Source organism: Lycium ferocissimum, chromosome 12 (genome assembly GCF_029784015.1).
Source record: "Lycium ferocissimum isolate CSIRO_LF1 chromosome 12, AGI_CSIRO_Lferr_CH_V1, whole genome shotgun sequence".
In the NCBI taxonomy this organism is placed as follows: domain Eukaryota; kingdom Viridiplantae; phylum Streptophyta; class Magnoliopsida; order Solanales; family Solanaceae; genus Lycium; species Lycium ferocissimum.
The window spans coordinates 21,911,023-21,928,695 of NC_081353.1; the positions used below are offsets into that span (position 1 = coordinate 21,911,023).

General features: G+C 32.6%; 1 protein-coding gene across 2 annotated transcripts; it reads right to left on the bottom strand.

Annotated features, from left to right (window-relative positions):
- Positions 1–11,756: 11,756 nt before the first annotated feature.
- LOC132040649 (defensin-like protein 1) lies at positions 11,757–13,109 on the bottom strand. 2 transcript variants are annotated; one of them, XM_059431304.1, is made up of 2 exons: positions 12,961–13,109; positions 11,757–12,100 (listed from the first exon to the last, which is right to left on the bottom strand). In XM_059431304.1, the coding sequence occupies exons 1-2, from the start codon at positions 13,016–13,018 to the stop codon at positions 11,928–11,930; spliced, it is 231 nt and encodes a 76-aa protein (XP_059287287.1). In that variant the 5' UTR covers positions 13,019–13,109; the 3' UTR covers positions 11,757–11,927. The 2 variants fall into 2 exon arrangements, with proteins under 2 accessions (XP_059287287.1, XP_059287288.1); XM_059431305.1 differs by having other exon boundaries at positions 11,757–12,091; positions 12,961–13,082.
- Positions 13,110–17,673: the final 4,564 nt, after the last annotated feature.

Genomic DNA, 17,673 nt, shown 5'->3' on the forward strand with positions numbered 1-17,673 from the left:
AAAGAAGGGAAAGCAATTTCACACAGGTTTTCTATCTATCTACTTCTAGATTACTCCTTATGCCAAGTCTAGAGTCAAGCAGCCATACTAATTGGCATGATAATAGGAGAGCAAAATAGACATGGTTTTCACATAGGGAATTGACTAGTAGAGTGGACATGCCTTTTATCAGATTCAACATAGTACCCCATAAGTAGGGAATATGCCACCAACTCAGATTATGTCATTTATTTATTTTAAAGGATTAATAGGCAAATTTCAAAATCTAATCCCTATATGCAAGTCTAGATTGCTTTTCAAAGTCAGGGCCATCGTACTATTGACATGAGATGATGCTATTTTTAAAGAAGAAACTCTACAGACTAAAGCAGAACTAAACAAAGTAGTGATATTGACTGAAAATACTCTTTAAGCAAATAGGGACCTCCCAATAGATGCAGAAAAGGACTAATCACACCTAAACATAAGTAATTGATTAATCATTACACATTTAGCATAGTTTGAGGCAAACACACCAAGTTTTCATGTGCACGCATTTCTGAAACTGAGCTTAAGACATTCATGTAACCATTTGGACTTCATCAATCTAATAGGCATACAAGTACCTTAAAGGATATCATGTTGGGTCTAGGCTACTTTCATCTCATACCCATTTAAAACACATGTGTTCTTTAAACTAGTCCAAAACATGCTTGTATAATAAACTGTGGTTGATAAGTTACCAGAATACTCACCTTACATAAATAGGCAACTAAACAAAAGACTTAACTAACAACTAAGCAGGCTTGGACAAACATAGAGGCAATAATCACCAATTATTCTAAGCATAAGTATATATCAGACCACACATACATTTTGAGAAACACAAAACTAGACTCAAAGGGATCAAGATACCTAAACAGGTTCCCAAACTTAAACATTAGACAAGTACAGGCAATGCTTCAAGTATACACATCAATTTATATACTACTCATAATGTCAAAACACCAAGGTTTACAGATACACTTAAGGTATATTCATATCAGAATAGACCAATCCCTCATATATAAGTAAAAAAGCAGTCAATCAAATAGTCAAACATATAGGCATTACCTAGGTTGACACACTTAGCAGATTTGTGGGCCAAAGTATGACTTTAAACTAACATCTCATCAGCTTATCTTAACAAGCAATGCTAGGAAACAAGGGTTTGCATATTTTGAACACAATTTAACTTCAGCAAAACAAGATCATGATTTCAACAGGCTTAGACTTTTAATACTGTTGCACTCAGACCGTTTGTAGGGTCATTGTCCTATTTGAACCAAACTAAGAATTACATCTAACATAGTCCAAGAACAAATTACATGCTCAGATAAACAAGGAAGCAGAGACTAGGCTAAAACAACAAGATTTCAGGAATAATAGTGTCTTGACCTTGCCATTATTACCAATTCAAATATCTAGACTTTATGCAAAACAGGTTCAACTTAACAAACTGAACTTTCCCATGAACATGCATAGCTGCATAGATTAACTTAACACAAGAGTAGACCGGATAAACATCTAACTTGCTAACTAACACCTAAGGGTACTCAAATGAACTAACTATCATGCTTGACTAATTTAATCTGACATGGACATTCTTGTGAAGACCAACATGTAGGCAATTTAAACTAAAGAACCAAGTTAGGCCAAACATGCTCAATTAAACAGGCTGAATTTTCATGCTTAAAATAGGCAGATTAAAATGACACAAGTATGTTGTACAAGCTGAGCTAAACTGGCATATGAACATGATTAACTTAAACCAAACATCATGCGTGAGCTAACACAAATATGCTTATCAGACTACATCAACTGATTAGAATGAACCAAGTTGATAGAACATATTCTGCTTAAGAAAACTTAATCAACTGCTTACCTAAGTATACTAAAACAACTCTAAGCATGTTAGATAAAAAACTGAGCCTGCTAATATAGGCACAAATTCAATCAAGACAACTTAAGATAGGTGTGATACTTGAGACATGCCTAACAACCAAACCAATGCTAACACCCATAAGTGTACTTAATACAAATTAGACTTAACATCACATAGCCAACATGTTTTAGAAAACCAAATTAACTGGCACCATACACATTATCTAACTACTGAATTAACCCAGAAAGACATGCTAAGTTACACTAACATACAAGACTAACTAAATCCAAAAAAAAAAAAAAAAATACTAGCAAACAAATAGGTCTTTCTTTTAAGCTAATTGACTAACATTCCCTAATACCACGTGATAAACTCAAAGAAAACAGAAAGGAAAATACAAAGAATAAGAGGGAAGGGAGAATTACCTTTCTTTTGGGTAGCCTTATATAGAGAATGAACTTAGAGATTCTTTACCTCCTCCAATTCCCAAAACTCAGCCACAAAAACCTAGAAAACAAGAGAAAACAAACTTTAAAATTTTACTTGACTCAAAAAAGCTAAAGATCTCAAATATTTTTTGAAACCTTAAGTATTTTGAGTTCTATGAATATATTCAATTTTTAGTATATTCAAACTTGGTCAATAACAAAGAAATAGGGCCCCTTAAATAGAAAATCCCCAATCACTAGTTTAGCCGATGTGGGTTAACTCCCCATTTAGGGGTTCCCTCCTCACATCCCACATTGTAGGGTTAGGATTAAGTGCAAAAACAAATGATGGATCAGATTTCAACCCAAACGAGATCATTCAACATGGTCCACTTTGAACCAATGAGATTTGTGGATTCAAATCCTAATACAACAAAACCCATTAAAGAAAATCAGAGCTTTTGACCGTTAATTTGAATAAAAGCAAAAGGAAGAAATTACTTACACCCTGTTTGGGTTGAGTTTGGTGAAAAACGGAGGAGGCATTAATTGTTTGCCTTTCTCGACCTTACAAGGACTGCGTAAGGCTGCTATTGTCTTAGCTTTTGCCATTAGAGGAAAAGATAACGAGGATAGAGGAGAAGAAAAGCCTGACGGTGCTAGGGTTTCCTCAAGAGGAAACTCTTTCACGCTTAAGCGTCATTTGGTAAAGGAAAAGTGATTAAGTGGAAAAGGGTCTACCCCTTTAAGTCCGCCTTGGGCCGGGTCTGGTCCTTGTTGGGTTGGACTTTGCTCAATATATTTTAAAAAAAAGATTTGTTGTATATGTATACATGATATACATGGGTATATACGTGTATACTCGCGTATATTCATATATACATGGGCGGGGCAAAAATGTAGATTTTAACAAATAACCTAAATTTTAAAACGATGTCCGCTAATTGGATATTTAAAATAAGACCCCGTTTAAACTAATTGGTCAAATTTAAAAGAAAATAATAATAAAATATAAATATTTTTTGTCAAAAGACCTTAAATAAATTTGGCTAGTTCAAATTATTGCCATAATTGGCTAATAACTCATTATTTGAATTATAGTCGCTTAATGGTAATTTCCAAAAATCAATTACAATTAAAACTTAATTAATTATGAAAAAATTCTAATAAATTGACTAAATAAGAATTGAGGGGTAAAAATGGCTAATTTACTTAATTAAATAGATTCCTTGCATTAACAGAGCAAAATACTTTGTAAATTGATATTTTAACAATTTAGACAATTAAGTGAATAACCATGGCAAATTATCCTCTTTTCTGGTTAATTTAGCAAAAGTATAATAATTGCTAAAATACTTAAATTAATTTATAATATTATAGAAATTATTTTACCAAACAAAATTAGCAAAATATTATCTAAATAGTTTTTAAAAACATATTTCACTTTGTTTAATATTCAAGGACTCTGGGCAATTAAAGCAAATTACGGGAGGTCAATAATGAGGAGTTAACAACTATATGTGGAGGAATAGTTTCAGCCATATTTTCAACATTCATCTTTGATGCATCTTTAAAAATAAAGCAAGATATTTTTTAAATCATTTTTAATCCATAAATATTTTTAACCTTATTTTTAACCATGGCAAGCAAAAGTAGAAGATTATGTGAAAGAGGATCAAGATTATTTAGCTAGAAAATTAAGGCCAAGGGGAGATTCTTTCACGACCCAATTCACAGGTCATGATGGCACCTACACTGTCCAACCGGTAGGTGAACCATCCCCAATTTGATAAATTGTTTACAAGGGAAAAAAGGAAAATTAACTACTCCAAAACATTATCCATTGGTGTTGACATAAGCATATGTGTTTTGATGATTGACAAAGTAAATAAATAAAGATAATAAATCCGCTCTAGAAACAGATGAAGTGAATGAACCAGACAAAGGTAAATCATGAACAAAGCCACTGAGCAATGTGGGTGTACCTGACATGGGAATATGTTCTATGAGATCTTGAACTAAACAGCTGCAGACAAGCAAAACACCTGAACACATGAACCAGGGCTGCAAACATGTTCTAATACAGAGTCAAAGTGCAGTGAATAGATCAGAGACGTATAAAGACATGCAGTGAATGAAATGAATGAGATATGTTCTTTAGAGTTCAAATATGCAGAGGTGAGCAACTACAGAGGAGAGGGGGAAGAAGTTTGTAAGAGCAAAAAGTTCCAGATGCAAGCAAATTGTGTGATTAAACTTATCCTAATGAAGACGGAGTTGATTGAATCAAGTTCAAAAATATGCTCACCTCCGAGATAAGAGGATGAGCTAGGGGAGAATAACTCAAAGAATACTACAAAACAAAGATGAATGAAACAAGTTTATGAACATGTTCCATCTTAGACAAGTGAGAATATTCAGAGGCAAAAAAACCAAGTGTAGTATTTGTGTTTTATAGTAAAGACTTGGCGGACAAGTTTGCATGATTTCTTCCCTTATTTATCAAGATACTTCGGACTTCTACAAGGACACTGAAGTCACGTTGAAAAGAAAGAATCGCAACTCAACTCAAATCCTAACTCTAATTATGGGCCTTACCTAGTAGGGATTGAGTTCAGCCGACTTGAGGGCAAACCTAGAGGTATAAATATTCAAGTCAAGCCATGAAGAAACTTTGCGCACCTATAGAGAGAGAAACTTACTCGTTAATGCTACAATTAAGAGAGAGAGAAAATCGAAGAAGATTGAGCAAAAGCAGTCTAGACTTGTGTATTGATTGTTATTAAGAGAGTTCTAATTACGTATAAATTGTTAGTCAAATTCAACTTCAAGTTGGGATACTGAAACGCTAGTTTAGGGAGATTATTAAAGAAGTTGTTTTTACGAGTTTGTAAGTTTATGTTTTAGTGAAGTTTGGGAAAAATCTTGAGTCTCATGGACGTAAAAATTGTTGTATTGATTGTTTATCAAGTTGTAACGTGTTCTATCCCATAGGTGAAAATTTGATACTAAAAAGTCATATAGCACAACAATTACGGTAGTACAAATATGTAACTTAGTTAGTCAAATTCGAGAACACTAATAAGTTTGATACAAGTCCAAAAGATTAATAGAACTGTCTGTGGAAGATGAACATAACGTAAATAAGAAGAGAATTTCAGGGCCACGAGCTAGCCATGTAGCTCACCTTGAAACTTCTAGATGGAGATTATTAAGATAGTAATTAGAGTTTAGTACAAACCACTAGGTATTATAGAAGGAATTGTAAAACATTAAAGATTTGAAACACATATGGAACCACACAACCAACGTTTGTAGTGAAGTTTGGGATAATCAAAAAATCTTATTGAATGTATGTGTAGGTCATGGTTTTTTCACTCTTGTCAATGCCATCCGGCATGTACCCTCGATCGGGTGAGGTTTCACATTCGTAAAAATTGTTGTTCTTACTTTTCTCGGTCTTGACGGACCATCTTATATCTTTTCATCACAACGAAGATATATATATATATATATATATATATATATATATATATATACACCACGGATCACATAATATCAATTCTAGGTCACGATTGATGCCACTTTCATGATATACACGAGATATGATGTGATGAATGCAAATAAACCAATTCACACACATAGTAGTCAAACATGACCATCTTATCCCAAATAAGCAACAACCATACCAACCTAACTTCATTTATCACCATAACCAATGCCCGTAGGCCTATTATGCTTCCCCGGTGAAAACGTCATAACATACAACACTTTCCCAAACAAATACACCGATATCCACCCAAGTGTTCACCACAACCGCTAAGGTGGGATCCCCTTTTCACGCCCAATATCCCTTCAACCTAGTATAAATGGTACGAGAACACTAATAACTGGGCCTTCCCTTTCCGGAGTGCCTCCGAATGAGCAATGTCTATCAAGATACGAATTATACATTAATTCACGACTCTAAGGATACCCATGAAGCCATAAAAAAAGATGAACCTCCATAATGTAAATAAGTCAAAATGGTAATTTATTTCGGGGCTCACGGGGTCAAAAGCTAGCCATGTAGCTCACACAAATCTAACAACACCCATATTGCTATACTTTAGTCCGGAACCCCAAAATGAACCCAAAATATCCAAACTCGAACCCCGAGAGTAACACTGGAAATTCAACTACAAAGTTGTTTATCATTGATCTAGGAGTCTAGATACCAAGAATCAATCAAATCCAACATCAATTCCATAATTAATTGAAGATCTTATTTTAAATTTAGGGTGAGTACAAATCATGATTTCTAATTATTATTTGTTTGGCTTCCATTTCCTCTTCTCTCTTATCTGTCCATCTTTTTGATGGTGAAGAAACAAATTATGACAATAATTACGAAGGAATAGCGGATAAAACATCTAAAGATTGAAAGAAACACATCAAATGAAAGTCAAATCCACAGGCCTTGTGAAATGAAAAACTACCAACATTTATAGAGGGTTTGTTGTATTTGTCTACAAGCTAAATTTTTTTGACATGAAATAATCAATGATTAATTGTAAAAGATGGATTAGAAACTAATACGACGGTAATCAAATAATCATCATGAAAACAAATATGTGAATGGATCAAATGAGTAAATAATTGATGTAGTGATGCATCAACGGTCAAATCCTACGTGTCCGCCAAACCTCGCATCACTTATAAAGCCTAGGTTCGCATCCTCACCGAAATGGCCTTGCAAAACCAAACCAACTACTCAACTAAGTCATAATCGACATTCGGGACCTAATGGAATTGACAAAACTTACAAAAAGACTCATTTGCCTCCATGTTGACTTTGGTCAACCAATCCCTTATGAACTTCCAAAAATCCTATTTTCTTACCCAAATCTCATTTGAATACATCGGGAATTGCGCCATCCATCCCCACAAGCCAAACATACCTTAAAGAAGCTAGGGAAAGGGTCAATAGGGGTAAAATAGACAAAATAATTTAACGGGTAGTTACAGATTTGTTAGGTTTTGCCCTGAATTTCCTACTTTATCTAGATTCTACCATAATTGTGTTTTACTTCAAAAAGTTTTCTTGATGGAAAAGGACTCCACCATATTTATCCCTTTTCTTGGGAGAGAAGTTTTGCACTTCTATAAATTGAGGATATTCCCTTCAAATAAGAACACATTAGCATCAACAATGTAGTCGGTTAGAGAGTTTGTTTAGGGGAAGATTTTTCTTTTGATAGTTTTTATGCTTTTATATTAGCTTTTAATATGTAGATCAATTGATCAAACCGTAATAATATTATGCCTCTTTTAGTATGTCTTTTATTTTTGTTTGATTTATCATCGATCAAGGTTTGCAATTACTTGCTTACACATGATGCCTTGATTATTTCAACCCCAACAACAGTTACGTTGGTGTTGTCAATTAGAGGTCGCACAACTAATCCAAGAAAATATCAAGAAATTTCACCAGATATCATTTTAAGTGCTGGTTTTTAACTTTTAAAGTTGTTTTAAAATGGTTTAGCAAATATAAAAATCTTCTAGAACTTGAGCTCCTCTTCTTTTTAACTTTTAAAGTTGTTTAAAAATGGTTAAGCAAATATAAAGATCTTCTAGAACTTGTGCTCCTCTTCTTTCTTCCTCATTTTTCTCCATTATTTTGTGCGTTGTGAAAGATTGAAGACCTAATGCTTAGTTTTAGTTGGTTTGGATTCATATGGTCGAAGCAATTTGAAAGAATACTATTGTTTGGATTTGTTGAGCTTGAATTGTTGAAAAATCAAAATGAATCTATTGATTTTTCAAGGTTTAAATTGAATCTAACCATTGAGAATTGTTGGATTGGCATTAATTTTGAAACAAAAATGTATTGGTGAAATTTGTCAAAACTTTTGGTGATCCGCCAGAATTTCTAAATAATTAATTTCAACGTCCCGACAACACAATTTGTGTACTAAAGTCTTGAAGATACTCCATGACTCGTGGAAAGGCCATCCATCGTAATACCACGGTGATCCGCTAGATTTGTGGACAATTATCCCAAAATTGTGAGAAATTTAAACTAAACTCATGATGATTGTTAGGACTTATGGAAAGTCCATCTATTATAAACTCCTGGTGATTTGGCAGGACATTTTGCATTAAATTTCTGGTGATTCACTATGAGTTATTGCAACACAAGTCTTCTGGTAATCCGTCAAGAATTGACTCTAACTTCTTATTAAAATCTATTTTGTACAAAATTTATTTAAGCAGGGTCAAAACTTATATCAGTGGCACAAAAATAACCCATTTGTGGAAATTAATATGACTCGGCCAACCCACTCGAAGCATATTTTCAAGGCATGTCATTTGGATACAATCGATGTCAGCCAACCAAAACTTAGGCCGATTTTGAATAAATATATAAAAAAATTGTCAGAAATATTGTTTAATTTGTTTTGTGGTTTTTTTTTTTAATTGTTTTTATTACATAGGAGGTAGGGAAAGGGGAAATGGGGAGGGGATTACAATGTGGGGATTCAAACCCTTACCAACAAGATGAAAGTTCAGGTAGTCAACCAACTGAGCTACTACGTCCCTACATTTTTTTTTATGTTAAATACAACGACCATAATAAAAAAAGGGGGTGAAAAAATAACCCCCCCCCCCCCCCACAACTTTGAACAATAGTTATTCTTCCCGTTTATCCTAATTGACTTTTTTAAATTCCTATTTTACCCTACATTATCATCTTGTCGTTTTTACTTTTACTTCTTTAAAATCATGATTTTTTTAATCTCTTTAATCTATGTAAAAAAATTCCTATAAAAAATAAATATTAGTTTCGAGACGGAAAAAGAAAAGTGAGAAATACTAGTTAAATATATAACTTAACGCCGTTCTATAATGAAATAAATGAGAAGAAAAAGAATTTGTTTTTATTAATAATAATCGAAACTCTGATATCTATTTATGCAAGTAAAAATAACTGGTAATAATAACTTTATAAATATCTTTCAATGCAGCTAATACAAAATAATTAATAAAAATATAGGTATATTCTATAACAAATTCCTACAAAATTATCTATCTATATTATAAATGTATTAAGAATTATAATTTAAAATATTTCATTAATGACAACCAAAACTCATTTATATATTGATAATAGAGAATAACAGAGAAGTAAAACTCTCTCTCTCTCTCTCTCTCTCTCTCTCTCTCTCTATATATATATATATATATATATATATATATATATATATATATATATATATATATATAACAGGTAATATGTGAGTGTCTGTGTGTTTATTAAAATATCAATCATAAAAAGTAACATTAGATTTTGTGATAAATTCATAAAAGGATCATTCTACTTATAATATGAATTTATATAAAAATCTATAAATACTTGGGTTAAAAAAATTATATAAAATAAAAGGATATTACATAGATGGAGGATTGAAAATGTCAAGGATAAAATAGATATTGCATAGGATAAAGAGGGTAAAATGTCTATTGTTAATAGTTGTGGGAGAAGTTTTATTTTTTAAAGCAAAGTTGAGGAGTGAAAATGATTTTCATCCAAAAAAAAAAAAAAAGGTTTTAGATTTCTTTGGTGATCAAATAAATTATAATAAAACATATAAAGAAATCATAACTTAGGTTCGAGTTGGGTGATGATCATTGTTTAGGACAAATACCTTGGGATCTTCCTAATATAAACTTAGCACATTTTATTCCGTTCCGTGCATGCTCAAATGTTTCCCGGTCCTAATTACCCGCTCAACTTAACATTTTTTATACCCAAACATAATCTCAGGAGGGGCGCCTAACAACCCCCACGTCAATTGACCACTTAAATCAATATCAAACGCATCCTAAAACGATTATAAGTCCAATGCAAAAGCAACATCATAATAAATTTTTGTGTGCATGTACATAATAATTACTCCTCCATCTTAATTTATATGACATTCTTTTATTTTTAGTTAGGCCCAAAAAGAATAACACATTTTTATATTTAGCAATAATTTAACTCTAAAATTATCATTAATGAAATGATTTCTAGCTACAAGAGTTTATTTGGCTTGGTTTAGACCACAAGATTCAAAAGATTTCCTTTCTTTCTTAAACTTCGTGTCCAGTCAAACACCCTCATATAAATTAGGACGGAGGAAATAGCTGTTTTTCTGACAAATATTGAAATAAATATATCTTTAAATTCACAAATATATCGTGCTTTCATAAGGACAATTCCCTAGTTTTATGATAAGTGAAAAAGAATTTAATATGTACGTCTAGTTCATCACCTTAAGATTTTTTCTTAACTACCTTCCTAAAACCTTTTTATTTTTATTTTTAAAAAGCTCCTTCTCTTGACTTATGAAAAACGTAGAACTTCCACTCGAATATTGTTGTAGAAATGTTGTTTATCTCAAAAAGAAATATTATATTTGAAATTACAATTGTAGGACAATTAATCCCACTCCATAAATAGCCATCAATTGGCCATGATTCCTAATTCAATTCTAACGTTATAATAGTCATTTACTTGTCCATTTGACTATTTGGATTAATGACTTTTAACACTCAATTGAATAGCCATTAAAATCTTATACATAACGTTACCTTCTGTACAATTGATTACCTATATATAATGTCCTTGACTTCATTTTGAAGTAGCAGTAACAAATGAGATAATATCTTCAACCATTTTCATATCATGTTCGTATAACCACATAGTATATATTTCTTTGTCTTCTTTTTGTGTGGCAAAGATATCTAAAGACAAAATATTCCTACCATATTATAGTGTGTTGGGTTTTCTTCTTTAATCTTTGTTAGATTCTGGCTTCTAGTATGTACTAGAAGAGCTACAATGTCTTCGGACATGCCTCAAGCTATAAAGAATTCCGTATAGTGTTCGTGATCAAGTATTTTCCGTAAAATTTTCAACAAATATATACTACGAAAGAAGTATTAGAAATTGATTCTACAACGTTCGATCGATGCAGAATATATATATATATATATACCAAAATGCAAAGAAAACAACAAATAGACACACTCGTACTTTACAGCTTGGTTGAATGTTTGTTTTTATTATTACTTAAATTTTATTGTATCGTATCACTAAATTTATTGTTATGTAACGATGAAAACTCTCATTTTATGTAACAAATAATTTAGTCTGGTCGCATCATAACCTTATTTTCTTCTCATTTTGCCGGTGATTATTATTTAAGAATCCCATTTTATCTTTTACCTACCTATTTTTTTATATAATAAATCTACCTGTACCCTACTTTTCGGTATAATATTATAAGTTTATGCTTCAGATTATATTGCTGATGTGTGCATTATGTGACGACGGAAAAATAATACAATCCATCAAAACAATAAAGTATAGATATATAATACAATACAGTACAGTACAACAAATAATACATTATGTAACGATATATATGTAAATTGGACACACCACTAGGGGTACTTCCAACTTTAGTAAATTGGACACCCTTATTCAAACAACACACAACACTGTGACATATTTGATATTACACTCTTAGAAATAGAGACAAAACATATAGGTGTTTGGTTCTCATTTAGCAGTTGAAATAGCAGAAACAAGCAAATCCAAAGCCATTTCTGTGACAAGCTCCAAAGCGAGCATCCTCTTGATTCTTGCATTGACGGCTGCAATTGCCAGTGTTAATACAAGGCCCTGACCATGTCTTGCTGCGCCTTTGGCATACTTTTGCCTCTCCTCCTTGCATCTCTGCATAATATAATATCAGAGGCGGATTCAGAATTATGTGTTATGCGTTCAATATTTAAGGTTCTTAGCATTGAAACCAGTACATATATCTTTAAGGCTATGGTTACATATCTACTACTCCATATGTTGTAATTTTCGTGAACTTTTACATATAAATTTATACCTTGTGCTGGAAGTATTGGGTTAAGATGAATCTGGTATGGTATGCTACATCCGCCTCGGTATAAGATAACCTTCTTACTTCTTAGTTAGATCAACTAATATACATTGATATTGATAGTGTTTTTTTTTTTTTTTTTTTTTTTACAGTACCAGATCACTTGAAAAGCCAATAACAGGTAACGTTTATGGCAAACATGGATTGGTAACCTGCAAAAATGATAAATGACATGTTCAACAAGTAAAACCAGGGGCTGAGCTAAGTATAGGCAAGGGGATTCAATTGAATTCCCCATCATATTATAAGGCTACATAAATTTTTAGTTATGCATAAATTGTTGAATACGATAGACATATGGAAAAATATTAGTGTAGTAGTGAAGGAGGTTCAAAATATTTCTTTAGGTCAGTGGTTCTCCAATTGCGGTATTCTAGTTTTCTTTTAGTACCCCTATATAGATTTCTAGAAATTTTTTATACGTTATAGAATAAATATTTTTACCCTATCATAGAAAATGGAGTAATGATCTGCATAACCGATTAATTATAGTCATAGCATAAAAGTTATTCATACTATCAATTTATATAACTTAAAGCGACTAGAAATATAGTACTAACAATTAACATCCAACCTTTTGACACAATTGTGAAGTGTGTACAACATGAGAACAAATGAGTGGAAGGTAATTAAGATAGCTCACCATTGGATGCAATAAGGAGGAAACAAAACAGGAATGCTAGAATGACTTTGTTGTTCATGATGATGGATTTAATTAGCAAATTTAAATGCTTCTCTTTGCAGCTATATGTTTGTTGTGAATTATACTGAAGGAGATAGCGGCTATTTATAGGGAAAGATTTCCACCTATTCAAGGTATGTTTCGGGCTAATTTTGTCCATACCTTTTGTGCAAATTTTGACTAATAATGGTGTACGTAGTCAAACCAAGGGATGAAAAGAAGAAATTTTGTTTAAACAGGAAATCTATAATAATATAAAATATTATTATCCCGAATTTGACGTTTGATGCATGGAACAAAGATCACAAGACAAGAAGATTTACTTTTCTTTCTTGGTAAAAAAGAGCGATGCTCTAAATTTCCAAGATCTACACTTGGAGCTATGGACACTGATCGCACAAAAGTGTTACTGTAAATCCGATTTATTCTGTTGTGATTGCAAAAAAAAAAAGTGATATGTTCGAAGAAAAATTATTTGTGAAGTCGTAATTTCTTTTTCTTTTGCTTGGTTCATCACGAAATTTTGCTTCATGCAATAAGTGATTTTCGGTTTTGTTTTTTTTAAGATATTCCCGGATGATATTAGATTCTTATGATGAGTTTCAAGATTTATATAAAGCAAATCGCTTACATACGAACAACTTCTTGGACATATTTCACATAAAATAAAGGTTGAGCAAAACTTCTTTTTTCATAGCTGTTATTTATATAATATCATCTAAGGAATTGAGAGATTTTAATGCTTTTATTCTTTATTATTCTTCCCCTCCTTGGAATAATTGCGATTTTGGACCGCTCAAAAGAATAATAACTAGCAAATACATACATTTTGTAAATTAAGTATAAATATACATACTGTATACATAAAATATACATATAATATATATAAATTACAGATAATATACATAATCATAAATTTATACATTTTGCTAGAGCCCGTAATTAATTTCAGCCAAAGGACCAAAATTGAGAAAATCTCATTATTCTTTCTACAAAGTTGTTACATGATTAATTATAAAAGCAGTAGAAGGTTTTTAAGCGATGGATATCTTCGTCACATGCTTAATATAATAACGTGGAAAGTAGAAAAAACACTTGCTATAGCTATTCAAATTGAACTAATGATATAAGATTTTTTACACCCCAAGTATATATGACTTGTCTCAAAAAGAAAATTGACCGTATGTTAGAACATCCAAAAAAGTACACCACAAATTAAAAGTGAGATAGTAGAAGTAAATTTTAGGCCCCGTTTGGACATATATGATTTGAAATTATGATATGAAATCAGATTGATTTGAAGTTAAAATTTTGTTTGGATATGTAATTTGGATTTTGTAAGTAAGTGTTTTTTCTCATAAACCTGAAAACCCACAAGTTGTGAAAACTAACAAAACTTCCTTAACTCTTATACAATCATGTCAAATGAGCAAACCATAGTTCATAACAAAGTTAATACGCTACCAAAATGTCTTTCTAAATATTACATAAGCCTGTCAATTGGGCCGGGTCGGCCGGACCACCTAACCGGCCATAATCGGCCCCGGCCCCCCAACGTAAGAGGGTGGTGGTGGGCTAGTTGGAAAAATTAGGGGGCTGGGGCGGACATGCCATTTAGCCCGGTAGCCCGGCCCACCAACAGCCCGGGTTCCGTCCCACTTCGAATTAATTTTTTTTTTAAAATATTTATTTAAGTGGTATATTTGTATATATCTTGTATATGTTAATGGTAAATTTGTGTATATCTTGAATATGTTGTTGGAATGAAGACTCCCAACAGCTATTTAAGTGCTAAAAATTATAAAAAATTGAGAATGTGATACAAGACTACATAAGTAATTTAAAATAAAACTTCAAACTTAAACTAATAACATTGTAAATTCAAAACATACAAACTTGAACGGTTAATTTATTACAAATGAAAACTTCAAAACACTAGCATCGATGGAGAAATTTAAATAAGAGATAAACTTCAAAGTTCAATTTTGTGCCTTTTGTCCAAGTACCTACGTAACGGACCGGTAACCCCATAAACCGGTTCGGACTTATGGAGATATATTTGACCACAATGTTGACATTTAACATGTTCCTCGTCTACTCGCTTAAAATGCAACCACACCGGACTTGAAATTGATCTTCGGACTGGAGGAGGAGGTAGAGAATTATCATTATCCATTAAATTTAAATTTTGAAATTTGAACTTGGAAGTTGGAAGAGAGAGAGAGAGAGAGAGAGAGAGATTTAGATGAGTAGGAAATTTAGGGAAAGAGGAGAGTAGGGAATTGCGAGACAATAGAGAGAAGAATGAATGGTATGTATAGATTGAAAATAGGGCTAAAGTATAATTTAAGGAACTTGATGGTTAAAATAAAGTTGACAACAACTAGATTTCAAAGTATCAAACTTAATAAATTTTAGTATTAGAATTTTTTTTAAAAATAATTAAACTCCGGCCCCGCCCATTTAGCCCACTATGTACCCCTACCCGGGTAGGGGGCTAGGCCGGACACTTTTCCTCCTTCCTCCTCCAACCCGCCCCACTGTGACAGCCTTTATATATTACAACATCTTAATATTCGAACTATTGATCAACTTTAGTTCTATAAAAAGGAAAATTGGTAAATGATTAGTAAGAGCATATTTGTTACAAATATTATTACCAACTTACGGATCTTATATATATATATATATATATATATATATATAAATGGTTGGTAAATATAAATATATTTACCAACTTATGAATTTCTTTTTTACAAAATATAAACTTATGAGTTACGTTTTATATTTAAAAATAAATAAATTGAAATCATGATTCGGAATCTTAAATCCTACTTTTGAAGAATTTGGGATTTGAAATCATGATAAGAAGTAGGAAGTCAAAATTTTGTGCAAATCAAACGTTGATTTGAAATCAAAATATGAAATCATGATTCCAAATAACATGCCATGGCAAAATGCCTACTTAAAGTCTCGTATTTCACTCTCTACACATATCCCCACACAAATTTAATGAAAATCACTTGAAAGCGTGCTCTTCTCAGCATATGAATTTCATATCAAAATCCTTTTTAAAAGTGCAATAATTGTCAGGAGTCTTTTTACTATTTAGAGTTTTTTACTGTTTAGTTTTAGTATTCAGTTAATAAAAGTCCTAGTCTTATGGGATTCCTCATCTGTTTAAGTCGTTCAGGTCATTAGAGTTTGTTGGATTCAAGAAACTTAGTTTTAGCTTGAGTTAGTTATGTAAGTCTATATATAGCCTAGTTTGTTTCAATAAAAATTATCCAGCTTTTCTCTCATATACTAGATTGCAGTTTTTTTTCATTCTTAACATTTGGTATCCGAGCCCTGTTACAGGGTTAGAAGCAGTAGTCTTCGAGGTATTTTTTCATAGTTCCAACATGACAACAAAAAGTTCCTTTGTACAACCAGCAGTACCAAAGTTTGATAGGTACTATGACCATTGTGCGATGCTCATGGAGAATTTCCTGCGATCAAAGGAATATTGGCGCCTGGTGGAGAATGGGATTCGTGCAACAGCAAAAGGCATGACAGATGCGTAAAAGAAGAACGTTGATGATCAAAAGTTGAAAGACTTGAAAGCAAAGAACTATCTGTTTCAGCATTAGACCAACCAGTCTTAGAAACTATTCTAAAAAAGGATACGGCAAAGGACATATGAGACTCTATGAGCAGAAATATCAGGGTAATAGCGTGCACAATTGCACTCTCTTCGCAAAGAGTTTGAAACTCTTCACATGAGGGCAAGGGAAACAGTGAATGAATATTTTGATCGAACTCTTGCCATTGCTAATAAGTTAAAAGCAAATGGTGAGGACAAGGGAGATATAGGGGTTGTGGAGAAGATCTTTAAATCCATGACTTCCAAGTTTAATTATGTCATTTGTTCCATTGAGAAGTCCAAGTATATGAGCACATTGACCATTGATGAACTGCAAAGTAGTCTGCTTGTGCATGAACAACAAATGAGCCCTTTAATTGAGGATGAATGTCACGACCCGACTACGGGCCATGACGGGTACCCGGGGCTAACCACCGAGCACCACTCATACCATTACCCATCATACACATCAAGCATTTATTCATTAATCTCATACTTAATTCATAGGAAAACCATTTTTCACTTGAAACATATTTACTTTATATACATAAGCCCTTCGGCCATCAAAATAATATATATACACAAGATGCGAAACTGTGAGACCATACTACCCACATATACGTATCTACGAGCCTCTACTCGAGTACTAGACATATAGATGGACGGACCCCGTCGTACCCAAAACATGTATATATATATATATATATATATATATATATATCAAAAGAATAAGTCAATGGCACCTCGGGAACAATGGAGTGCTCTCGGTCGACCTAATAACTCCTACGAGTGCGGATCACCTCCTGTCAAACTGTGGGCATGAACACGGCGTCAGAAAACGGACGTCGGTACGAATATGTCTGAGTATGTAAGGCATGAATGACATGAACATAATAGAGATCATAAGACATAGGATGAAAGTATAACACAACGTACTTTTAAGTGTGTGTGTGTGGATACATTTCATACACATACCATACATAAGCATATTATATGTATTACCATAGCGCGCATACGTCATCATATCATACATATATATCGTCATCGTT